We start from the raw sequence: 27,938 nt of genomic DNA, 5'->3' as shown, positions 1-27,938 counted from the left end.
TTTATTGCTTTCTCTTCAATCTGTTATTTAGAAATAATAGGATCCATCCTTCTTCTTTATTACCTCACTGAAGAACGCAAATAGGCATCATCGATGTCACGTCAAACCCCAAGCGTTTAAAACAACATAAAAATTTTTCAGTTAGCCATATTTCCAGTTTATTTCCATAAATTTTCCAAAAAAGATGACCAATAAGTATGTAAATTATTTTCAGAGTGGATTCCATTTAAAAAAAAAGTTTTTTCAAATAAATATTGTGAATAATATAAATAAGTAAAAATATCAATAAGTTAATTCTTTAAAAATACGTTAATTTTTTTTGTTGTAATATCAATGAAATATTTAATAATTAAAAAATAAAATAAAATGATCTACTGTATGTCTCATTAAATAAAATGATTGATGATTTATCTGCCCTATAGAAATCTACGTCAGCAATGAAAAACCCACAGTGGTTGGCCACTAATCTACTGTACAACTTTTTTTTTTTTTTAAACATTAAGATCTTATTGAGGATCATTATTTATGATATTACCCCATTATATTCCATTTTTGGTGAATTGAGGAAATAGTGTACAAAAGTTTAATTCTAAAATGGTAAATGTATTTTTTATTACTGTTAGTTAAGTTAATGTCATCCTAATTAAGAAATGTTATCTGTCTCATTAAATTGAATTATTATAACGCCCACATTGGTCGGCCAATAATCTACATAGCAAATCTAATTATTTTATTTCAAAACATCATGGGAAATTCATAAAGGATGATTATTTATGATATTACCCCTTTTTCTGTGCATGCACATTTGAAATATTAGCTTAAGGTCAAGTATTAATTTTCCCCATCAAAGTTTCTGGCCTGTTTTTCATTTCTCCTGCATACTAAAAAGGCTACAACACTTTTTTACACATGAGCCAATACACCCACCCAGCCATCCATTATTACATAACCTCTAATGAGCAGTCTTGACCCAAGTGCATACAGTATGCAAAGAGGATGTGTGCTTTTCTGTAGCATTCGCATTCTTGATCATTGCCTTTGCACTTGCACATGCTCTGCTAACATTTTCATTTCCTAATTCAGCTTGTCAAGTCAACAAAAATGTTGTTCACTCTCTGTTGTGATCGTTTTACATCTATGGTTAGTGTTGTGAAAATCCCTGTCTCATGCAGAGGGTTGACTGTATAGCAAGCCATGTTCATTTGCCTAATTAGTTACCCACTGTTGCGAGAGGTATAATTGAGAAGGCATCATGGTAATTTGCAACATAACCAAGCTAATAATTTGTTATTGATTGCCTCATCATCAAATGGTGAATGTAAAGTAGCCCCTGGTGCATCTTGGTGGATTGCATGGATTCGCTCTTGTTTTCAAAACACTCAAATAATATTATGTGCCACAAGATTAACTTTGGCCTTGCATGAAAGATGGTGATATGCTGCTGGCTTCTTTGTGGCTATAAACTCCATATATCATGTCTTCACTGAAACAGCATTAATGTTGGAGGTGCACAACTTTTAACAGCATTTGTCCACAGTATAAAACAATTCTGGTGTGCTGATGTCTCTGAAAGGCTTTTTAACTAGTTTAGCCAGCAAGTTTTAGTAGGGGTCAATGTTTTGCTGGTTAGTCTAGTTAGCCCCTGCTGGTAGATGCTGTAACTACAAAGCACCTTTCAGCCATTCAGTAGTTGCTGTAAAGATGAAGTAAAACGTTTTTACTAAGTATCAACATATAAATGGCAAATATTTAAATATAAAATATACATTTAAATCCCAATTCTTTATTTTATTTTATGTAAAACATGTTAAATACAGTATGCAGATGATCCGCTGTGGCGACCACTAACAGGAGGAGCTGAAAGTGAGATTGTTAGTTGTGAAAGTGAAATAAATGGATAGTTGTGAAATAAATAGTTTAAATTCACTTTTCGTCTCTTCTGAATTTGCGACCATATCAGGAAAATTGGGCTTATTTTTTGCTAATGGGTTCCTTAAGGATACTAGATTCCAGCTAAGGACAATGTGGGAGTTCAATTAAAGCTTTGTTTCCTAGGTCAATAGGTTTGCTCGCTGAAGTGTGACGCATTATGATTTGAGCAGTTAACGTGTGCTAGGAGATTGACGGGAGCTGCTCGCGGAGAGCGCAGCGATTGAGATAACTGCTGTGTGTTGTAATATGACTGCACTGGGGCTGCTCTGAATAGAGATGGAGATGTCATGCCTCACCTCTAATAAGATCAGCCGAGATATTAAAACTCCTCCGTATGTGAAGGAGACGGCAGTGCCTCGGTCGGCACTTAAGGGGTTTTATGCTGATCAAGCTGCGCTTCCACTTACTGCCAGAAACTTTTAACAACTACACCCACCACTTCTGCTTCCTACCCCAGTTCCACTCTACCAGCCATCACAGGTCAATTTAACTGTTTTTTAACCTCCATATTTTGTTACCGTAATTGTTGGGAGGCTGAAAGGTCTACTTTGCTACTTTTCAAGTGCTAGATGACTTTGTAAGAGTTTGTTGTGGGGTCCAATGTAGTTGTTTTTCCAGGTGCTATTGTACACAGCCAGGAACAGCACAAGTTCTGAACTTCTGGCTTATATCAATTTCTATATGACCTCGTTGTGCTGGGGACAATTTTGAGTTTTGGATGTAAAAAAATTAGGGCTGTCAAACGATTAATCACGATTAATCGCATCCAACATAAAAGTTTGTGTTTACATAATATATGTGTGTGTACTGTGTATAATTATTTTGTATATAAATGCACACATGTATATATTTAAGAAAAATATGTTATTTATATATAAAATATTTTATATTTATATAAAATATACATTATATATAGGCTACATTCAGTCTATATACAGTATATACATGCAAATATTTCTTAAATACACATGCATGTGTGGGTATTTATGTATTAAAAATAATTATACACAGTACACACACATATATTATGTAAACACAAACTTTTATTTTGGATGCGATTAATCGCGATTAATCGTTTGACAGCCCTAAAAAAATTTAAATAAAATCTTACCCTGGTCTACATTTAGGTTTCCTGCGGATCCTTAAAAAGTCTTAAATGAGATTTTTTAAAATTTAAGGCCATAAAAAGTCTTATTTTTTACTAATGTAAGGTCTTAAATTTTAGATGACAATTTGACTTAGACATATCTAAATCCTCACCAAATTAAAACGATCTAATTAGCGTAAGCCTACATTTATTATTCTTTCTTTGTGGATTTGCTTGTTCACGTGACAATTCGCAGCAGCAAACGTCTGTCTCCTGCACGCGTAACGGGAGAGAAGAAGAAAATGGCTAATGTCAGTTCAATTGTAAGTTCATTCTTTATGTGCGTAGGGGTGTGCGATATGTATTGTTTATGATGATATTGTAATTATTGTTTTAACGATGTGCGAGGCTGAGGCACTGTGTGAGCTGACATTTGTTTCTCGTGCTTTCACATATGTGTGCAGTTACAAGGATGTCCTCAAATGAGTTTTTGTCTCATATTTATATCATATTATGTTGTTATAATACAATATCACACGAGCAAGAGTGCCGTTTTCCCGTGAACAATTGCAAATGTGATATTTATTTTATACAACAGTTCATGAACAATAAATAAACATTGTTGTGAGTTACATTGTCAATATTGTTTGTTTTACCTTTATTTCACCGACGAGAATTTCAAAATGAAACTGTAGCAGAGTCTCAATTCAAAAGATAGCGATGATTTTTTTTGACTGAAATCCGTGTTTTGAACAAATCAATTTAATGATTCAATTGACCATCACTTGCTTCTTTCCCGAATGAATCAGCCGTTTGAACGAATCGGTTGACTGAATGACTCCCTCAACTTATTAAGACAGTGACTTGCCGCCAAATCATTTCATATTTAAATATTGAATAAAAAAATAACAATTTCATAGCTTTATTTATGCAATTGTAAATGCAGTGTAAATATATTAATGCCACTTCTGATGCCGCTTCTGTGTCACCTGCACTGCAAAGATGGATTTTGATTTAATGATTTAATTTGACTATAACAGTGGTATTGTGTTATTATTCTAGTAGAATTTAATTTGAATGTTAGAATTTGACATAAAAGGTGATATTTAAAATACATTTAAAAATGTCCGTATATAGGTAAAAATGCCCCTGGAAATCATTTTAAGGTGGCAAATATTGCCCCTTAATAACTTATTTTTATTTCTGTCACTGCTGTGAACTGACCACTGCATAGAATATGAAAATATGAATATATTTGTGAGTCAGCTGTCAACAACAGGCCTAAACCAGCCATGGTTCCAGCACAAAATCACCATCAGAAAAATATCATCTAATTATCATCAACAAAACTTATTAAAAAAAACTTATATAAACTTATAAAAAATATTGAGATACATTTTTGTCAATATTGCACACCCCTAATGTACGGTTTTAATTTTGATTTCTTCAGGTCTTAAAAAGGTTACTTAAATTTTACTTTTAAAAGTGTGCAGCAACCCTACCACTGGTCTAAATAGTGAGTGCTTTTATTTCAGAAAAAAAATATTGAAATTGAGTTTTAATTATCATGATTATGACTCCTTTACAACTTTCTGTTCATACACATTCAAATACATTTTCTTTCCCCCTTTCTCTCCCTTTGTCTTTTTCTCAAAGTCAACAAAACTTTATTGACGCAATCATAAAGAAGTGAAATATTGCCAAACTATTCGACTCCCTTGAGTGTGTGTGTAACGTGTGTGTAAACATGTGTGTAAACTGCATAAAATGAAAACTGGAAAGAAAGTGCAAGAAATAAACTAAGAGAAGTAGTATATTTACAAGGATTCTTTGTCTCCTCTCTGAACAGGTGCATTCCAGAGGCCCGCCTTGGCAGCTAGAGGAGAGGTCGGCCTCCGTCAACATGACAGTGTTGCCACGGTACGTGGCTTCCCTGGCTGTGCCCGGCCTTATCCTCTGTTTCATCACTCTTCCATTTCCTGCTATACTATCCCAGAGGCCCCCTCTCCCCACAGAGCCCTCCCCCACCCCAGCACCCCACACGAGGCCGGAGTGTACCCGCCTAGAGCACCCCATCGTCTCTATTCAAGGTGAGCATTGATGTCTCTTGCAGTACATGCATTCTCACTCCAGGGATATTACAGCAATATTTCAGTTTTCTCTTGGTATCTCTTTCAGTACATTTGTCAGTAGTGTTGGGGAAGCTACTTTTTAAATTCTAGCTTGCCAAACTAAAAGTTAAACTAAAGTTGTTGAAGGTTAAAATATTTTCTTCTATCACACCTTTATAGAGACAGTTTAAGTGTGCCATTTGTTGGTAGAAGTGTAAAAAGCATTTCTCAGTGGAGATATCTAAACATTACTTTGTTTGTTTGGTTATCCAAACAGCCCAGCTTAGCAACATTGGCTCAACCTATAGTATGAGTTTGGGGCAAGGCTTTTTGTGTTTCTGACCAATGGTGGGCAGTTTTCAGGAAACCTGTTTGACAACATTTTACAATTCCAATTGGTGATGCTAACTTCAATAGTCAAGGTACTATTTTAAAAAGTACTTTGCTACACTACAAGCTACTAACACAAAGTAGCAGTAACACTTTAGAAAACCATTCCACCATTAATGAATAACTACACAGAAACAAATGAGTATCGCAATATTAACATGGCAAAGTTCTTTTTTGTTCTTCACTTTGGGGTAAAAGGAAGTTCGAAATACATGAGCAGCGGTATACTGTTAGCAAACATCCGACGCCACCCACACTGCTGAGAGCGCCGTTTAGATGAATATATGAATATGTGCTGCGTGTTTCCTCTCAATAACAAAATAAACACACAACAAAATTGAGAAAACATCAAGCATGTTTTAATAAACCATAATAAATGCATCTGATCATAGCAACGTGGATTTGTTTGCATGAGCTCTGCAATTCAGAACTCTTGTAAAGTCACGTCATGTTTATTTATTTAGCACTTTATACAATATATATCTTAAAATCAAGCAGCTTTACCGTTTTAAACATGAGAAACGGTGTCAGTGTCTTGTTTAATCAGAAGTACATCTTTTTTGTTACTGTAAAGCAGCTCTCCTGTGTTTATGTTTTCACTTGCGAACATCTGACCTTGACGGGCTGAACAGGATAAATGAACTAGAAAAGATTTCGACGTGAAAGAAGGCGGAGCCTCCACGCACACCTACCTATTACGTAATCACCACGGACAAATGGTAGTACAAAGGTGTTTACCAACTGTAGCGAACTTTTCCGGAAGTTTGGAAAGCTATTTCGAACTCCCAATGTTTGAAATGACATCACATCAGCTAGTTCTTCGATTTTGCTTAAAGTATATCGGGGCCTTTAATGTGAGTAATGCATAATGTATAATTAATTCTAAAGTGAAGATCATGGTAACCCACTAGTAATGACTCTTTATGACTTACTTATAGGGTTGGGTATCGTTTGAATTCTAACGATTACGATTTTAAATTCTGCTTATCGATTCCAAATCTTATCGATTCTTAATTTTGATTCCAAAAAGGTTAAAAAAAAAAAAAAAATCTTCGATATAATTCACATTTAGTCTTATTGCAAAACATTTAATTGTAGCTAAATATCATGGACAAAAATCAACAGGCTAACACAGGGAACGTTTTCCTGTGGTTTAAAAATACAATAGAAAAACAACTAGCCTAACTAATATACATTTTAAGCATTATTAAAGACAAGTAAACACTCAGTAATTAAAAATGAACAAATAAAAAATTAACAATCGCATCAAATATATACAACTGATCAAAGATATGATTGAAATAAACAGTGTTTTAAGATTCTCAGGTATTCAGGTACAAAAACTGTAAGCACTTTATGAATAAAATATATATTACAAAAATAGTTAAAGTGATTCAGTCAAGAACAAATTAATTTTTTTTTTGTCTTTTGTTGTTTGATTAGTGTTATTATAGAGACGGAAGCTGCTGTCACTTTAAGAGTTGCCCAAAATAGTTATACATGCCTGCACTGAAAACAGCGCGCGGGTCGTCTCGGGCTTGAGTATGTTACAAGTCATTTTAATAATAATAATAATGATGAATAATTTATTTCTTTTCTTTTCTTTTCTTTTTCCTCTTCAGAACATGATCATTAGTAACAACATATTTTAACAAAAAATAATAAGAACATAATCTCAGCATGTTCAAAAGAAAAGAAAAAATATAGAAAAAAAAGGAGAAGGAAGAAGCTAACTTATATTTGCCTTCCTCTTTTTATACATCTAGCTTTGAAACGGCTACTGTTTTCTCTTTACAAAGTATCATAATCTATCCTTTTTGAGAAAAAAAAAAACTTAATCATTTGCAGTACATTTATCTAAAAATAAATCACACAATACAATTATAAAATGAGAAAGAAAGACAAAAATAATAAAAAGACACAAAATGTAATACTAACAATAATATAAATATTAATGAAATGGCAAGAAACAGACTGTATGGTAATTCAAATCAACCTCTTGAAGAGAAAATGAGACATTTGTCCCAAGTCCACCTTAATTCATATACTTTTCTAATATAGACATTTTAAACCTTTTTTGAAATGCTCACAAAGTAATCGATAAGAATAATAGAAATTTTTACCAAAGTAACTAACTACATTGAATTATTTAAGGCTGCAGTTTCTTTTAAACCTTTTCAGATTCTGCTTGGAATATTTTACAAAACATCTTAAAGCTGACAATAACCAGTTTAAGTTACTTTTAACAGATTATGTGTTTTATCCTTTGGTAAATTGCTGTTGTGGTCCTTGATTGTGTTTTTCTGTTTTGATGTGTATTTTTATGTTTATGTTATTGTAGCTACGTTCTTGGCCAGGTCACTCTTGTAAAAGAGATTTTAATCTCAACCTGGTTAAAAAAAGAATGAATGAAAATGAAAAAAATGATATATTATTTATGTGGCATAAAAACAATCAGTTTTTAAATGAATGAACTCAGTTAGGCTGAATTGAATTATACCAACGGTACATACAGAAAGACAGTGCAAGAACTGGAAAAGCTATTTTTGAAAATAGCGGCTACTGTCATATTACAGGAAAATAAATTTAGTTGCATGGTGTTTTTTTTGGCTAACCCATGCTTGAAGGGCACATAAGGTAGCTTAATTTTAGGGAGTGTGCATACCTTTATAAAGCATAGCTTTAATTGCCAATAATCACAGCAAATCTGAATCTTTTGTTGCAAGATGTGGCCAGGCATGTTCACAACCATTATACTCAATTTTCTGACAAAGTCCACTGCTGGAATTCAAAGTGTTTGGGAATGTAGTGCCCAGCCTAGTTGTTTTCCTACTATCCCTCCCTGTATAATATTAGACGGGCTCAGATGGATCTACATTTTTTTGTTCCATTTATCTTATTCATTGGGTTTTCTACACATTTCAGACAGTGATAGAGCATGCTGAAGATAGCAAGAGATAAACGTCTTTCATATCTTCAAGATTCCTATCCTCCTGTGTCCTAGCACACAACGAAAACAGAATGTGCAGCCATACCTTGATATCGCTTACAAAATCTTTTCCATACCCATGGAACAAAGGTGAATTCTACTCCAAGAACATATTTATTTAGACAACAGAGTGTGTTGGTAGTGAATATAATATGTTGACGATCGTCTTGGCCATGGGGTGGGAGCAGCGTGTTTTTTGACTCGCTGAGGGACATGACAAAGATTGCAGAGTAATGCCTCATGGGAAACAAAAGGAATTGATGACCTGGGGGCTCTATTTAATATATGAAACCTGCTTGGACATTAGGGCAGCCGTGGCTCATATAGACATCGCCTATGGCCATTTCCATTTATTGCTTCGAAAAAACTCAGGCTGCATTTTGAGTTGTCATTTTATGCTTTGCTATTAAAGCAACAAGATATTTTTTTTCTTTCCGTAGTGTTAAAGCAGGACTGGAATTACAAACCTTTTTTTCAGTAAAAAAAGAATTACGCCTTGTTCACGGAGTTAGAAAATGCTGCAATTTGTAAACAAGCAGTAAATCGTAAAGCTGGATAAGCAAGGAACTATCTTTTTGTTTTTCTGCAGTTCTCGTTTGATTTTTTTAATGGTATTCTATTCCCTTCCGTCATTTTAGCTTCCAAAGCGAAGGCATTGTGGTATGCATAGCATTCATCATAAGAGCTGCTGAACAATTAGCTTTGAATTGTAAGGTAGCACACCTCGAAGTCCCTCTTTATGTGTTCTCAATGGCATGGAAGTCCCATAGCGCACACCTTAATGCTTTCTTTTATGCTGAAGCAGTGGTATGGAAGTCCTGGTACAATGGAAGTGTTGGCTGAACTTGAGATTAGGTTCTTTGATGGATGAACGTTTATTTAATTGATGCCTTCTGGCGGCTGCTCGATCGGTGGAGTCACCTGAGGCGTGTTAGGGGCCTCTATCTCTGATCTCTGACAAGGTCTGTAGATTCACACATGCCTTTGAACTATTCTAAACCAGTGGAAGTGATACTCTTAAGATGATTTAGCATGGTAGAGCATGACCACCATGGTTGGTCCCATTCTCATGGCTAAACCTTTCCAGGGCTCATGATATGGGTCTAGCAACCTTAAGAAGTAGACTTTACACTGCAAACAATGACTTCTTAAAGAGTTTGTATGGTGTTTTTTTTATTTTAAATATGTTTTAAATTCCTTGAAACAAGATACATTTTACTTGAGGACTTTTTTAAGAGAATGTGTCTGACTCTTTGCACTGTTTTTTTCTACTTGGTTTAAATAAAAGTAAATAAGTTAAAAACAAGAAACAAAATCTGCCAGTTCAGTAACACTAATGCCTACTTTCATAGACGAGGTTTTAACTGAAAGCAACTTGCACTGGCAAAAATGTCAGTCAGTGCCATTGTTTTGTCTCAAGATTCACACCAGTAACGTTTTTTTCTAAAGCACGTTTATAAAAGCTACTTAATTGTCCTAATTTAACCAAGGCCTAATCCAGGCTTAATCTAAACCCTGTCTGTGAAACCAGGCCTTAATATATTTATATTTATGATACAGTCTTTGAAAACAAGTCTTAATATCTTATGCAGTGTTGCTTCTCAAGTAAATTTATCTTCAGCATTTTTAGATATTTTAACTGAAAAATGTGACAAAATACTTTGTAGGCTTGTTTTTAATTGCAAATAAAGCTAGAAACCAGGAAAGTAGTGTAAGATTATACTGTGTATTTGAACAATTTAATGGTGTAATATAATAAATTATTTAATTGTTCTATCTTGAGGTCCACTGATAATGCTAAAAAAGTCACACCAAAACCTGTTTTTGTGTGTGTGTGGTTGTAGCATTCAATTCTTTGTGTAATTCTGTGTTTCAGAATAATATATCCTACTTCCTCCATTTTATTTCACCATGCCTGGCTGGTCCAAGTTGCCGACCACCGATTAGGCATCATTGATGTGCAAATGCGGGCAGTCATGTCTCAATGCATTCATCTGACTTCAGAAAGTTGTGGAAGTTCGGAAAGAGACGTTTCTGCAGTTTCCTTTCAATAGATGGTCTGTTTGGCCTGGAAAAGTTTTCAGTTTTGAAATTCCGAGTATGTTTACATTGAACCCTTTTATTTCAAGAGATCACATATCTTTTTTTTTCATGGTATGACTACCACTTTAAGAAACTCAAAGTTGTTGGTGTGTGGTTATATAATACCATATTGAAAGCAACCTGATACTTATTCCCTTCAGAGAAAATCCGTTTTTTTTTCCTCGCATGTAATACGTGATACAATCCCCTCTAAAATCATGGCAAGGATATCTATAAACCAGCAGCAGCAATAGCATGCTGGTACTACAAGAAATCTCAGTTTTGGATATCTGTGGACATCATTTGGATGGATTTTTTGTGTGGGTGTGTGTGTTTGTGTTTTTTCTTCTTCTTAATGATTAAGCTTGCACAATCACACCTGCATGCCTAGTCTATCTACAAGGATATCAACATATCACTGCAAACACATGCATGCTGAATTGAGAAATTTCATGCTTCAGTAAGTCTGGAGACTTATTCAACAAACATCCGCTAAAACACATGCAATATTTCAGCAATAACCTGTGCTGTATTCAATCCAGTGTAACAAGCTACAAAATGTGCTGAAATAGTAAATCATTTTACATTTTTAAATGAATTGTCATTATTTTCAGCATTGTGTATTTATTATTTTGTATAATTTTGAAATTAAACACTAAGAACTAATTACAATAATTTTCAAGTAAAGTAAATAGTAAAGTATCACAACATTGTGTACAGAATGAAAAATAGATATTCTAAATAGATATATTTTAAGGTTTGCTAAAGACATTTAATAATGTCATTAAATTAATATTTTTTACAGATTAACTTATAGTGAGCATTATATGATGACAAAGGTAATATAAATGTAAAAATAAGTGACATGAGCATACCGATTAAATATTGCCCGATAACCGATATATTACCAGTTAATCTTACATCAAGGAACCTGATCTCCTTTAAGAACTAAAACAGCACCTACGGACACAGTTTATTCTTAAGGGCTGTTCACACAAAAAAACTTTGTATTCCACTGCGCTGCTGTTTCATTATTTTTGCTATGTAAAAATGCGCTAGACAAACGTCGTTGACCATTGTGCTTGCAGCATCTTGTGCATGACACGCTGGTGCTGCCATTAAAATGCGGCACTCAAGGTTAAAAAAGTTACACTTAAAAAAATGTGTCTCTCTCTAGACCTTGTTTTTTTTTTTTTTAAATGTATCCACAGCCCGACATCTTGTATTTTTGAACACAAAAACGTGCTCTCTTTCTGAATTCAGCCTATTGTTAAACCAACATCTATAGTTACCAGATTTGGATCTTGGTCATTTATTGGCCATGTAGACATTAACAAAAGCACGATTTTAGAGCTAATGTTGGGTATGGTGTGTCCTTGCATGTCCAATACCAAGAACCTAATGCAAAGTCCCAACCTGTTAGGCTGGAATTACAGTAATCTGTCCCGAGAGAAGTGGCGCCACAGAGCCATTGTCTACCTTCCACTCACCCAGCCATTGTAATTGTCTTGAGATTGTTTGTCTCGTCTGTTCAGAAACCAATCTCTAATGGGTAATAGTGCTGTTGTTTAAGGGGACCTTGAGAAGAAAAAAAAACAATGTTGTTCTTTAAATTCAGGCCCTTACCGCTGCCTCCCTCCACCTAATACTTGATTTCAGAGGCACTGTGTTCTGTCATGTTGTTGGGCCCTCTGTCACCACGGACACAGAAAGTACAGGGTGTTGTCGGTGTTCACAAGTGAGCCTAACCTTGGGGTTCAGTTGGAGCGCAAGGTTTACGTTTGCTTACTGTAAATGAAATGTAACTTGGTTGGTGAACTGATAGCAGTAGCCCTTATCTCCTCGCCCTTTCCTATCCTTTGTATATGTTTACGTGTTACGCTTCAATGGCCATTTGAAATTGCCAGCCCAGGTTTCTCTCATTGGCTTTGTGAAAGGTGCTCTTTCAGATCTTTGCCTGAGTTGAACCGGCCCTCGATTTACGGCCTCATCCCGAGAGTGCCCTTACCCCCGTCTGTCCTCTCTTGTTGTGCCCTGGCGTTTCTTGGGGCCCTCATTGTCTTCCTATTTTTATAATCAGAGTGCAGTCTGCGTAAGAGGATTTAGATTTCTGTGGCTCTCTCTGCTCATGCAGTGACAACAGGGGATGCAACAGCAGGAAAATCTCACAGCAGGCATAGGGAAGGAGACCAGAAGACAAAACAAAAGCAAATTCGGACTGTGCTTAGATAAGCTCCAGCCTGCATCTTCTGATAAGATTCTCTGAGCTCAGATGAGAGATGGGCCAGTCTTTTGAGGGAAGAGATGCAAAGTATGGACTAGATGACTCTCTCACAGGATGTCTCTCTCACAGGACAGACTAGTGCTTACATGTTGTTCTTTGTGAACCCATCTGATTTACAGAACAGTTGAGCCTACAGGAGTCAATGCTGATCCATATTCACTTTCTCATATTGATTCGAGAGAGGACTGGTTCTCTTAGGGTATTTGATTACTTGTTTCTTTTGGAAAGTATTCCTCGTTGATAACTTGTTTTTTTAGCCTCACACTGCATAAAATATTACCAAATCTACTCCCTAACCACATTTCGGATATTATAGTTTAATTGTTTTTGTATTTAGTATTTAGCTTAAAACAATGAACTCAGCAAACATAGATAGAAATTATGCTTCATCCATTTTTTTTTTTTACATCATGATTAAAAAGAAACATAATAGGGCAATGTTAAAAACCCATGATCTTGCTGTTTGTGGATTAGCATTAATGGCTTTTCATTTGCATAGTGTTGTAGTTTTGTGATCCTTGTTTGAATATTTTAATCATCTACATTTGTTTATGTGCATAAATGCATGTCACTTCTGATTACTGAACTAAACTTTTTACTTAGAGGGGGGAAAGTGCATTTAGAATATTTGTAACATTTTTAACGTTTACAGCATTTTAGAACGTTATGACATCATAAAGTCAGCTTTTTTTCTTTTTAATTTCTTTAGTAATTGTTTATATGTGTATATATATATAGTTGTGTTTGTGAAGATCATAGTGAATATTCGTTGTTCTGTTTTGAATGTCATACATTGTGTATGTTTATCATAACTATCCAAGTATGCTTATTTTAAACACCTGATTGTCAAAGAAAGCCATGTTTACATGAGATTTGAAATGATCATGGTTTTCCCATGTTTAATTGCATATAAACTCCTTGAGTGGCATTCTAGTATTTTCTCAGAGCAAAATTGGAGAAATGGGCAAAAAATCCAGGTAGATTTTACACGATACAATCATTCCATTGTGTTGTTTTGATCGGATGAAGTTCAGAAACCGTTCAATGTGTTTCCATGACCATACAGGTTGTCAGATTAAGCATTATTGGTGTACAATTGTGCATGTGAACTCTGACTGCTGAAAGTTTGGTATATTTCTTTAGAATCTGAACCCCCATCATTCGTAGTTCTACACATCCTCCCTTGTGTGTAGGGAGGAACACCCCCCCCCCCCCCCCCCCCATATAAGCAAAAAAAAAAAGAGTCTGCAGTTTCTACCTGGGCCTGTTATTAGCTAGCATTTGTGTGATTTGTAGCATAACATGAGCAGTCTTGCAATCGATACCTGCAGCAGCACGGCCAAAATCACCACTTCTGTCTTCCTCTCTGCTTGGAGCAGCGGGGCCAAAATCACCACTCCTGTCTTCCTCTCTGTGTGGAGCATTAAGAACCAGTCAGTTGTAAATCTCCGAGAACAAAAAAACATAATGATTATGATTTATCTCCTCAGGAGTGTCTTGGATGCAGACTGTTGAACCTGTTCTTGTCCCTCGGATTTGCTGGCTAACACATTAATCTCTTCCACTGCGTGTTTGGTGAGGAAAATGCAATAATCGTCCATCAACCCTTTTCTGGTCCGGCCCTCATATTTATCCCTTTTTATTGCATATGGATTGCTGGACGCCAGGCAGACTTGATGATGTGTGGAAGCTATCCGTGCATATAAAACCACCGTTTATATAAAACTCACCGAGGCTTAGAAGTCCATTAGAAAGGGCACTTTACGATCACAACTTCTGTAAGCAAAATAAAAACAAACATTCAGATAACCTCAACGCTCAATGTGGTGGTGGACACACATTTTGTTAGAGCTGTTTGTTATGATGGTTTAGTGGATAAAGTATTTGAGCCCTGGAGGACATGCAGCTTGAACAGCTGAGTCTGTTAGTTTGCTTTTGCAAAGCTTTTTAATGCTGCGCCTGACGTTTAACTCTGGTGTGGTTTGGACTCAGGTGACTCTGAGGTTATCAGGACAAGCCCTCAACCTGCACAATCTATGCGGGACTAAACCGCTCAATTCATATAGATTAGTTTTTAAGATCTCTTTATGAACTTTTTGAAGCGTCAAAGTGGTTGTTGCGTAACTTGCGTAGCTGTCAATGGAGGGACAGAAAGATTTCAGATTTAATCAAAAAGACTCACACCTGTTAGTAAATGCGGTTGCCAATCCCAAAAATGTACACTGTGAACGTAGCCAAAATGAGTACTATTTTCTTTATGCATAATGTTTTTTTCACCTTTCATAAATGAACCAACCTACAAATGAACTTGCAACCATTCAAATTATTTATTAAAAGCTTAACATTATATCAATTATTATGGTGTAAATAAAGCCCTAACCTTCAAGTAAATAACTTGGGTCAGTGGTTTGCTGACATAAAAGGTTGGAAACCCCTGTATTATATTATAGACTGTGAGCTGTCTCACTCCTGACCTACAGTAACGGATCGATATACTCCATAAGCTTCAAGCTTGTTCTACAGTTATATATAAATATAAAATAGACCCTGTCTTGATCCTCTCAGTCATTAATCACTGTCTGTAAGATTACTGTTCTTGATGTATGATATCCAATAAAATGTTCTATGATTCTCTCTCAACACGTTCTATTAGAGTGATCAAAGTTCATAACAACATTTTAACACGGGTGAGATGGATGCTTCTGGATGGGGTAGGCCTATAGTACAGATGTGTACAGTGTTTGTTGCCCTGTCATCATTTTTCCATAAATAATGCCTGAATAATATAGCCAAATGGTTCCAGTCATTCAGTTTGTTAATATATTAATTTAGTGGCATAGCAGAAGATTTTTCCATCTTTTCCTGTAAATTCTATGCAAACACACTCTTACATTCATGTGATTCATGTTCCCATGTGAATGACTGATTGTTTTGAATGACCCCAGCATCTGGATGACTCCATCCCCTGTGATAGATTCGAACTGTGTGAAGTGGTATTTATGGATGTCTTGTTAATGGAAACCAGTTTCACCGCTGCACTGACACCAATAGTGTGAGAAAGCTGCAAAAATATACGCTGGTGAAAAACAACGTTTTTAGTCGTTTTCGTGGATGCGTGGGAACGGGGATCGTTTTGACAACGTTGTCGTCTGTATGTGAAAAACGCAAAGGAAAAACGTATCCATTTTTAGTACATTGTTCTGTAAACTATCCCAAATTATGTATGTTTAATAGAGGAATTCTATATAATTCACACACATACCGTATACTAATAACAATTTACTTTTTTTTTTTTTTTTACCTTATGCATTTCCATGTATTAAATGTTTATTGTTGTTTTTTTCCGGAAGTTTCATCTTGTGAAGTACATTGGATTTTGAGTTATTTTTGTAGTCATGAATGGTAAGAGTTGTGCTTTTATCACTTCTGAGTAAAGTGATACTTGAGCCTGACATGCAATTTGAACCCTCAAAATACAAACAACATTTGAGAACTAAATTATGTAATATTAGGGAAGGATTTCTGATTTTAGCTGGGCATGTCATATCCAAAATACTGCTGAGAAATCCTATTCTGTATGAAAGGATAACAAATCTTTTTGGTTCCTTTACAGTGAAATCCCATTTACTAAGCCACATTAAGGTTAACAATAGATCAAGTGGTTTTTATATTTACATAATGCTCTTTCTGTCTCATGTAATTCCACTTCAATAGACCCAGTCTGTGCTGTTAGAGTCTGCCAGGGCAAATTGTTTTGATTTTCTGAAACTTTGTATCAAACAGCGCTTTTCTGTTCATAGATTTCTTGGGTAAGCAGAGTTTTGACTAAGTGTCATGTTGAATTAGGATCAGTATCCTTGAAGAGGCCCAGCTAGATTTGAGCGGAGCTCTCTGGTCCTCCTCACGTTCTTGGAAACTCATGGGAAGAAACTACAAGCATTTTCCTGGATTAGTGACCTCCATTGTGTAACTCATTTAGCTTTATCCATCTTTTATGCTAAACCATGAGTTCTGTAACGGAATTTAATTTTGTATGCTCTGATATATGTGAACTTTTAAGGTTTGTCAAATGGCAATCACTTTATGAAATCTCTGAGGGGAATTTCTTATTGTATCACTAATATACCTGATTTCTTTTGTCTTTCAGCTCTAAGTCCTTTGATCTCCACTTTTTCCCATCCTGGTGTAAGGGACTACTCCCAACTGACCCTTGACCTCACCAGGAATGAACTTATAGTGGGAGCGAGGTAAAAACTTAGGTCACACTTTAGATTAGGTTACAGTTCTCACTCTATACTAACTATTATAAACTACGACTTTTGCTTCCATAAACTCCTAATTACGCCTAATAATAGTTTGTAAGGTAGTTGATAAGTTTAGGTATTGGGATGGAATTGGGTAGTTATTAACTAACTATTTTCTCTTTGTCTTTATAAGTACTAGCAAACAGCCAATATCAGATATTGGCTGTTTGCTAGTACTTATAAAGACAAAGAGAAAATAGTTAGTTAATAACAACCCAATTCCATCCCAATACCTAAACTTATCAACTAACTTACAGTTATATATCATATAAAATAGACCCTGTCTTGATCCTCTCAGTCATTAATCACTGTCTGTAAGATTGCTGTTCTTGATGTATGATATCCAATAAAATGTTCTATGATTCTCTCTCAACACATTCTATTAGAGTGATCAAAGTTCATAACAACATATACAGTATATATATATATATATGCTTTTTTTACATTCATTTTGCTTAAATAATTTTAACTTCACATTTCCATTTGTGTTTCAAATTGTTATGCTGGTATTAGAAATGGTAATGAAAGTTATTTTATTCAACAAGAATTTTTGTTTTTAATTATATATATATTTTTAAATTTCTCTCACCATATTTTCATTGAATTAAATGTGTCATTGAATCTTTCCAGTGAATAGATTATATCAAACTAACCTTTTGCAATCTCTCTTTCATTTTGTCTGCAGAAACTACCTCTTCAGACTAAATCTAAGCAACATTTCACTAATACAGGTAAGATACAGACCTACGGTGTTTAATAACGCTCACTCTCTTCTACTAGATCATGATTCCTGCTTGATGTGGCCTTTGTAACTTTTTGGCTAGGGCTGTCTATCAAGGTGTTAGGGTGTTAGAGAGTGCTGGCTTATGGTTTTTGATTCTGAAATTAATGGGTCGGCTCCCAAAACCGCCTGGACAAACTTCAAAGGAAGTGGCATTGTCTGGCACAGAGAGCAAGGGGCGAATGTACCAAGAGTTTACTCTGGGTTGGTGCTAAAAGCCCAAGAAGGTCAGCCAGGACTGTCTGAGGTCTAAATAAAGCAATGAAATGAGACTGTGGTGGCTTTCCCACCTGTTCCTGTGGTTGCATATATCTTTTTTATTCCTCCAGTAATCTCTCTGCCGTGTCTGGGAGATGCACACATTTATTGAATGCTCTCACTCGAAGACCACTGATGTTTCATGCATGAAGCAGCTTGTGGTTGAAAATAAAATTGGAGTATCAGTCAGTTTCATTCTCTCTCACCTTAGATACCCAAATGCACATCTGTTTGCACAACAAACGGGGACTAAATAAGTCACTCCATTCACATATTCCCATGTCTGCGTCTAGTGTTTTGTTTCAATTGAGTTACTAAATTTGTAGCAGTTTTCACCGCTGTCCCAGTGGAGAGGATTAGGTGCAATTTAATTTTCCTCCATTTCACCTTCGCCTGTGTATTTCTCTTGGGCGATCCCAAACTGTGAATAAAAAAGGCAGATATTTCTTCATTTCGAGTAACTGGAGCATCACAAGTGGAGGCAGGGTCCAAATCGATGAGCAGCACCTTGCCAGCTTCTGAGATTGTCTTTGCCTAAACAGCACACAGGGGGAGAATATTAAAATGGGCACATGCAAGAGGTTGAGGAATGAGACCCTCGAAACCAGAGTGAAGTTAAAGGAAATTCCATAAATGAAAGAAATCAGCTGGTGACAGAATTTAACCTGACAACACACAAAGCATGGATTTCTGAATTGAAACCAAGATAGAGTCAGTGTTACTAAAGGAAATCCATGAAATGGAAAATCATATAAAATGACTACGGTCACACTTTCATAGATCTTGAGACTTATTTGAGTTCTTGGTCTCTATAGCAGTGATGAGAAACATTTAATTTTATGCTGCCATTCAAAAGCTTGGGATCAGTAAGTTTTTTTTTTTAAAGAAATGAATACTTTTATTCAGCTATTTAATTAATAAAAGTGACAGTAAAGACATTGTTACAAAAAAATGAATTATTATTTCAACTAAATGCTGTTTTTTAAAGTTTAAGAATCCTGAAAAAATGTACCAGTTTTTACAAAAAATATTGAGGACAACTTTTTTCAACATTTGAGTCTTAAGCAAAAGTCTCCATTTGCTCTTCCTTTAATATCATTGCTATCTTGCTAGAAGGAATTTAGATATTAAAGAGACATAATTTGTGTATTAATTTAATTCATCATTATTATTATTATCTTATGGGCAAATTAAGAAAGCTACTCCAGATTTAGATCTTTTATAGAAATTTGCTCTGATTTTAATTTAATAACAAAAGCTGCCGTAATTAGTATTTTGGGACAATACCAGCAACTCTTGCGAAATGGAGAGATCGAAATAGTCAGATAAACGGAGCTGAAAAGATATTGCTCTTTATTTTGCCAATGCGTTTCGGTGCACGGGCCTTCATCAGGGCTAAAAAATTACAGGTGTACAAAAGCTCATTTAAATACAAACAAGGACAAAATTCAAACTTACGGATAACCAATGAAAAAGTCACTAGAATTTTTGGCAGCCGCTTTGGTTACCGCCCAGCAACCATGAACATTTTTGTTTGGGTGTCAGCACCTATATATCATATCTTGCAGCAAGAGATTCTATTACAGGCTTTCATTTTATTCTTAGAATAAGCCATTGTCACTGAGCACACTGATGTCTCATTCATTCATTCCCATCACATTCACACATTCTTCATCTTTTCATTCTGCTTGCTGTACTTTTGTCCACACTTCCACCTGTGTGCCACCTCTCTCGCCTCCTTTTGTCCTTCTCCCCACACCATTAGAGCTATCCTGCATCTCTCTGCCAGGAGTGTAATGGGGCTGACAGAAAGCCAGATCATCTCAGAAATGTACGTCTTGGTGCCAAACATGTGTCTGTTGGCAGAAGAGAGCAACAGCTCAGACGAGCCTTTTCAACTTTACCCAAGCTGGGATGGGGTGGAAAGAGCTGATTCTTACCCTTTGAGTTATTCACTGCACTGACCCATGGGTATGCACCTGCTGTCCTCATTTCCGTGAAACTATGAATAAGGGAAATGTCCTGGTATAACATACACTATCTGTGAAAAATTGGACACGCTTGACTAGAGTTCGTTTCTTATTTGATTTTTTAAATACTTGAAATTAGTTTTGTAAAATGTATGCATGCATATGAAATTATTTAAAACAACATTTTTTATATTATATATATCCATATTTTGTATTTTGTATTTTTTTTATAAATCATTACTATTGGTGACCCTTTACGTCTGTCTGTGGGTTTTGCAAATATTTAACCAATAAACAGTATTAAAAAGAGTTTGACTAAACCTCCTAAATCCATTGGATCCTCAAACTCTCGGTCAAACCTCATAACTCTACCCCGCCTCGATCCTGAATGAAGTGCTGCTCGCATTGTGGACCGCCTGTGCTTGAACTGTTTGTTTGAATAAGTAGAGTGTTTTCTTTACTCACTATATATAAAGGCTAATGTTTTATGTAATTGACCGTTCGCAAAGACCCACTGTAGTTACTGTCGCTATGTCCGACAAGCTACGCTGCTCTCACACACACACACACCATGTTCTCACGCAGTGAAAAATACATCGCGGACTGACAACACGCTGACAGACAGGACAGACCAGGTTACTTTTCGGTTACTTTTGATATTAAACATATTAAACAGTCTCACCTTTCAAATTTGGTCATTTTTTTAAAAGAAATTTAAACAATAAATACCGTTTTGTGGCTCTTTAATGTGTCGTGACAGATCGCTGTAGAGCATCAGTTAAAGCTGCTCGTGATCCGATCATCTCTTCCTTCTAGTTCATTTATAGCATCAAATAAACATGAATGAACATAAGGAGGAATGTTGTTTTAACCGCAGAAAGGCATCAGTACATTCCGTTTTTCAAGTTCAAATCCTCCCATGTTAATCTACTAACTCTCCTGACTGCTTTGTCGGACAAAATGGCGGATGGCGAAGTATGATTGGTCAGATCACCTGTCAATCAAGCTCCCTGTGAAGGGTCAATTGAGGAGCAGAGAAGAGTATCTTAGTCTAGCTTTTGTCGTGGAGTCATAGCCAATACTGTCTTAAATGCCCTGTTCGTAGCACTTCATCTTTGAGATTTTGGCCAAATGACAGAAGAAACTGAGCACCCACATAGCTACAATAAACATAGTAACCTGTAAATTGATGAAAACATAATACAATGCACTTACTGGCTCAGTTGCAGCTATTCTAATGATGATCAAAAACATGTCTGACATTTGCTGGTCAAAAACCTTGTAACTCCATTTGAGCTTGATTTTGGTAAAATGATATTAATAATAATATAATGACACACGCAAGTGTCTGGCCTTGTAAAGCCACAATATCCACTTTGCCAACACAATATTTCATTATTAAAAAAAAAGAAGTGTTTTTCCAATTTCCTGAAAAGTAGCGGCCTTGCACACACAAAGTTTCTGCCCGACAACCACTATACAGTATATATACACTCACCGGCCACTTTATTAGGTACACCTGTCCAACTGCTCGTTAACACTTAATTTCTAAGCAGCCAATCACATGGCGGCAACTCAGTGCATTTAGGCATGTAGACATGGTCAAGACAATCTCCTGCAGTTCAAACCGAGCATCAGTATGGGGAAGAAAGTTGATTTGAGTGACTTTGAACGTGGCATGATTGTTGGTGCCAGAAGGGCTGGTCTGAGTATTTCAGAAACTGCTAATCTACTGGGATTTTCACGCACAACCATCTCTAGGGTTTACAGAGAATGGTCCGAAAAAGAAAAAACATCCAGTGAGCGGCAGTTCTGTGGGCGGAAATGCCTTGTTGATGCCAGAGGTCAGAGGAGAATGGCCAGACTGGTTCGAGCTGATAGAAGGGCAACAGTGACTGAAATAACCACTCGTTACAACCGAGGTATGCAGCAAAGCATTTGTGAAGCCACAACACGCACAACCTTGAGGCGGATGGGCTACAACAGCAGAAGACTCCACCGGGTACCACTCATCTCCACTACAAATAGGAAAAAGAGGCTACAATTTGCAAGAGCTCACCAAAATTGAACAGTTGAAGACTGGAAAAATGTTGCCTGGTCTGATGAGTCTCGATTTCTGTTGAGACATTCAGATGTTAGAGTCAGAATTTGGCGTAAACAGAATGAGAACATGGAACCATCATGCCTTGTTACCACTGTGCAGGCTGGTGGTGGTGGTGTAATGGTGTGGGGGATGTTTTCCTGGCACACTTTAGGCCCCTTAGTGCCAATTGGGCATCGTTTAAATGCCACGGCCTACCTGAGCATTGTTTCTGACCATGTCCATCCCTTTATGGCCACCATGTACCCATCCTCTGATGGCTACTTCCACCATGTCACAAAGCTCTAATCATTTTAAATTGGTTTCTTGAACATGACAATGAGTTCACTGTACTAAAATGGCCTCCACAGTCACCAGATCTCAACCCAATAGAGCATCTTTGGGATGTGGTGGAACGGGAGATTCGCATCATGGATGTGCAGCCGACAAATCTGCGGCAACTGTGTGATGCCATCATGTCAATATGGACCAAACTCCCTGAGGAATGCTTCCAGCACCTTGTTGAATCTATGCCACGAAGAATTGAGGCAGTTCTGAAGGCAAAAGGGGGTCCAACCCGTTACTAGCATGGGGTACCTAATAAAGTGGCCGGTGAGTGTATATCCTTTTGGACCAGATAGTTAAGGAAAACTCTTTCCTTAATTCCCATATCTCCATTTCAGTTCTTAAAATCTAAAACCAAACTTTTGACTTGTAGTATATCTTCTCACTTTGAACTCCAGCGATTTGATTTACCTGGGTCTATGGTGATGGTGACAATCTTTTTTTTTATCATTATTTTCAACTACTGAATTATGAATCAACCCAGGGTGCATAGACACGATTGATGAATGACAAGCATGCCATGTTTATATAACTACCACTATCATCAAAGCATTAGGCTTATTTTCCCCAAGATGCCAAACTTGTCTATCCCGAGAGAGTGTTTTTGACGAGATCAGTCCAGGGTGTCTGTGCTGCTGCTCTTTCCCAAGATATAAACGGATGCATGAGGCAGCATGATTCCACTGCTTCCGCCTCATGGGGGACCAGCCGTCTCATGGGATCAGGAACATCTGATGATTTTGGCGTTATTATACCGGCACAATGGGGGAGCCCAAGGTACCGTGATTGGGTCCCACCCACACACTGCGCTCTTTCTGTACCTCCTTGAGACTCCTTCATGCTGCAAGTAGGTTATATTACATGAGCAATAGAAAAGAGATTCAAAACACAGCTTCTGTCAGCTTCTCTTTCCTTCTCGACTGATGATCCCGTCCCTTTGGTACACATTTGCGCAAATGAACCAAATTTGCACAGATCAGTTTACAATGTGAGATGAACTTAGTCTCTCAGAACTGTGGCTGCAGCATATAGCCAGTCAGAGCCTCCACAGACATTATTGAATCTGTCATATCTTACTAATGCAATTGCTCAGGAAAAATATCAGAATGATTCATTCTCAAAGCCTATAGTATTCTATTTATATGCTCATGGCTATTCATTTACATTATGGCTGTATCTAATGTGAAAATAGATGATCGTGCACCACGCTTTTCCGAAAAACAAAGGTTTACCCATCATCTAAATGCTTTTTTGCAAAATTAACTGGAATAATTTCTCCATTCACAAAAACACAGACGTAGTCGGACAGATGTATTAGGGTATGAGTTTTCCAGGATCTACGCTACCAGACAGAAGTTTATATACACTTGACTGAGTTTCTGATCTTTGATCTGGAGGCCTATGCTTAAATCCTTGAAATGTTTTGTAGACAAATATAAATTGTGCCTACATACACATCAACTATTATAATAAATTATTTTATTTTATTGAAGAATTTGGCACATATGTGAATTTTTGGTCACACTTTAGATTAGGGTCCAATCCTCAGTATAGAGGGTATGCCGCGGAAATACATACAGCGAATTTGCCTGTGTACGCTTTATATAAAAACAATATAGGTAGGTCTAAATCCGGGTGATCACTTATATCAATGTCGTCCAGCCCTAAAAATTGTATGGTTTTTGTCTGTTTATTAAAAAACGCCCAATTATGCAGAATATAAGATGGTAAATATTTAATTGATGAGTTGTCAATACAATATATAGGGTATGATTTTACCCATAAATTCAGCATATTGACAAAAATGATAACTGCAAATCCACCTTTCTCTGCCTGGAGTCCAGTTGTTTCTATGAATTGCAGCGATCCATTTGCGTCCCTGTTCTAGCTTCCAGGCAGCCTGTAAAACATATACCTCAGATTTCTTGTCAAATCTAGTTGTACAGTCAATCGCTAAGCTCTTTCCCGTTTTAGATGTATTCTGAGTGTTTTTCGTGGCATTCACGCTGAAAACAAATGCTGCTGCTCAGTCTTTTTGCCACTTATTGGGCGTGACCACAGTCACTCCGGCCGACGGTGACGTCACGCGCATACTAACTATTAACTATGACTTTTGACTCAATAAACTCCTAATTACTGGTCATTAATAGTTAGTAAGTATTAGTAGTTAGTAAGTATGGGGTAGGATTAGGGATGTAGAATATAGTCATGCAGAATAAGGCATTAATATGTGCTTTAAGTACTTATAAACAGCCAATATCCTAGTAATATGCATGCTAACAAGCAACTAGTTAATAGTGAGAACTGGACCCTAAACTAAAGTGTTACCGTATTTTGTGAGTATGTTAAGGGAAAGCTTATATAATAAATATGAAAGAGATTTGATTTGTTTAAAATTAATCTATGTATAATTCCTATATTTACATTTGTGTAATTTCATATTTTCAATAACTTTACTATTTCTCTAACATGTGGAAAATAGTAAAAATAAAGAACAAACTGTTGTGTCTAAACTTCTGAATGGTAGGGTTTGATATACCCAAGGGTCTCAGAATGTTGAGAAGATTAGATCTGACACATCAGAGGCCCAGAACTTCTGGAGATGGAACACGACCAGAAGCTTGACCTCAGGGTCACTGTGAAGTGATGTGATGTAATGTATGGGGACGAAGAGCTGTGGGAAAGGATTATTCACTTTTGCAGAGGAACCACGAATGAGATGAAGCCCTTGGTTCGACTGGACCGGAATGTAAACAGATGGGTCATGCAGGAGTAAGTTAGTTTGAGGAATCTGTCATTGTTTATCTCAAGTCTCCATCATCTCTCCTCTCAACTTCACTCGCTTGCATGCAAACGCACACTCATAATGGCATCCTGCCTCTATCTCTCAGTGGAATCTGTCTCACAACTCCCTTCTCTGTCTTTGTTTTTGTGTCATACAAGTACATATAGTACACTGAAGGAAAGAAAAGGATAAGATTTTAATGCCACTGAGGATTCCAGCCACTGCTCAGTCTGATTCGCTTCATAGTTTTGTGGTCTAAGTTCATGCATAGACCCAAGTGAACTGTGGGGAAGTGTTTGATGTATTGTCATGTTTTTTTTATATCGGACACAATTGTATTAGAATGGGTAGCAGCTACTTTTTTTCTAAGTTGTCATTTGTTGTGTATTAGAAGCTAATTATATACTACTTTTCATAGGTTTGGGGTCAGTAAGATTTTTGAAAGACATTTATACTTTTATCCAGGAAGAATGCATTGAATTGATCAAAAGTGACAGTATATTTTGTAACGTTGTAGACATGTCTTTCAAATAAATTTTTTTTTCTTTAAAAGAATCCTGACAAAAATGTATCAGAGTTTCCACAAAAATATTAAGCAGAAACATTAATAATGGGAAATATTTATTGAGCACCAAATCAGTATGTTAGAATGATTTCTGAAAGATCATGTGGCACTGAAGAGACAGGCTGCTGAAAATTCAGCTTTAGCACAACATGAATAAATCAAGTGTAGCGTCAGTTCTGGCAGGTTACGTTAGTCAAGCTCGCATCAGCTGATCCACGTCTACCTATAGGAATACGACGCCTATCACTGTATACATATAAGTTCCTTCAGTGTTATCAACAGCTATCGCGTTTCTCAGGAGCTAAAATCCCTCCTCCATCCCCAGCTCCTCCTCTCGCCAGTCAGGATTTGCCAATCTGATTCCCCTTGAATCAGAATAAATTCTCGAATTTTGTACTTTAAAATCTTGAATTAAAGACATCTGAAATACATTAATGTTGGTTCTGTTCTGTTTACCCTAAGGGGGGTTATTGCTGCTCCCCCTGCTCTTTTCCATGCTAGACTGCATGGATGCACAGGGAGTTCTTGCCCAGAACAGAACCATACCGCCAATCCAAACTGTATGCTAATTGTCAATCATATTTGACGATAGTGGTCCTGACAGAAATTGTATTTTAAAATGTATTAAAGTAGAATGCTTAGATAGATTTAAAATAGAACAGTTATTTTAAATGCATTAATATTTCACATTACTATTTTTATTGATAAAAATAAATGTATGCAACAAATAAATGCAACCTTTGTGAGCATAGTTTTTTTCAAAAATCAAAACATTTGAACATTAGTATACACTGTATTATTAGTCTTTTTTACTAAGGAAAGCATCAATTTTGGTGTGCAACTTTTGCTTTAGCATTTCTTTTTAAAAATCGGCCTAAATGTCATGGCAGACAGCACTAGCATGCAACTGGGCATCTTTCATTTAGCCTCTGAAAATGTATGAGGGATTTTGGTAATAAATCAGTGCTTGTCATAGAATAAATAAATGAAAAGCTATACAGGTAAACCTAAACTGAGAGATTAATCTGGCTGTCGCAGCCTTCCTTCTGGTGGTTTTTGCATGGCCAAGATAACAGCATTTAAGATTAACCTTTCATTGTGTGGTTCTACAATGAACCACCTAGAGAATTTCCTCGAAATAGGGTCATGCCTGATTTTTTCTATCACCATTTCCCCTGACATTATACACAATGTTTCACTTTGGCTATCAAGACCTGTAAAGGTGGTGTAAAAATGGGTAATCTTTTAAAGGTCCTGACCCATTTCAGAACCCAAAGCACCATCAGGAACCCAGTCAGATGCTTTTCTCTTAAAGAAGAAGCCAATTGACCTGAAATCATAAAGATTAAAGTCCTGAAAGATTAAAGAAATCTGTTGTCATTTAGTCAAAACAACATTGGACCCCACTGACTTTCATTGTGTGGCCAAAACATTGTGGTTAAAGCATTCTACAAAATATCTTTGTATTATGCATGATGCGGGAAGTCATACAGGTCTAGAACAAAATGAGGGAGAGTAAATTATGACAGAATGATCACTTCTGGATGAATGATCCCTTCATGAAAGTATGGCTGATCACAAATTCTCCTCATCTTTCCCATCCTCCCTGTGGTCTCTCTTCCCATCCTCAGAGGTCAATAAAACTGCACTCTACACACAGAATTCACACACATTTGCACGGAAAGGTACACTGGTCAGTCTATTTTCAAAATGCAAACATCCGAGCTGCCACCCTCAGCATTGACAAGACAGAGGTCTCTGCTCCCTGTCAACAGACAATACCATGAGAGCGCTCTGTACGAATGCATTCAGTAGACATTGTTACAGCTGCTTTGGACAGAGACCCCTGTGATCAAGAGGTGACTGCCCTCTTCAGCTGTTACCAATAAAACAGGAAGTACCCGACGTGAACAAATAGCAGCTGGGAACAAGAGCTGTTTAGATTCTGCTCTGGTTTTGTTTTGGTTAGAAATAT

General features: G+C 36.5%; 1 protein-coding gene across 7 annotated transcripts in view; it reads left to right on the top strand.

Moving 5' to 3' along the window:
* sema5ba (sema domain, seven thrombospondin repeats (type 1 and type 1-like), transmembrane domain (TM) and short cytoplasmic domain, (semaphorin) 5Ba) overlaps positions 1-27,938 on the top strand; it is a 158,505-nt gene that overhangs the window by 72,649 nt on the left and 57,918 nt on the right. For 6 of the 7 annotated variants that reach the window (XR_008808199.1, XM_056263159.1, XM_056263160.1 and 3 more), the window contains 3 exons: positions 4,869-5,109; positions 17,023-17,122; positions 17,865-17,910. Coding sequence is in view for 6 of the 7 variants with exons in the window: in XM_056263159.1 (XP_056119134.1) it covers positions 4,923-5,109; positions 17,023-17,122; positions 17,865-17,910 (333 nt within the window). In the remaining variant the exon portion in view is untranslated. Of the gene's footprint in view, positions 1-2,315; positions 2,413-4,868; positions 5,110-17,022; positions 17,123-17,864; positions 17,911-27,938 lie in introns of those variants that run through there. The other variant, XM_056263162.1, reaches the window with a different exon arrangement.

This window comes from Rhinichthys klamathensis, unplaced genomic scaffold (assembly GCF_029890125.1).
Source record: "Rhinichthys klamathensis goyatoka isolate OS25496 unplaced genomic scaffold, OSU_Roscu_1.1 h1tg000201l_1, whole genome shotgun sequence".
Classification (NCBI taxonomy): Eukaryota; Metazoa; Chordata; class Actinopteri; order Cypriniformes; family Leuciscidae; genus Rhinichthys; species Rhinichthys klamathensis.
The sequence above is the reverse complement of the archived record's forward strand: the minus strand, read 5'-3'. Positions and strand labels throughout refer to the sequence as shown.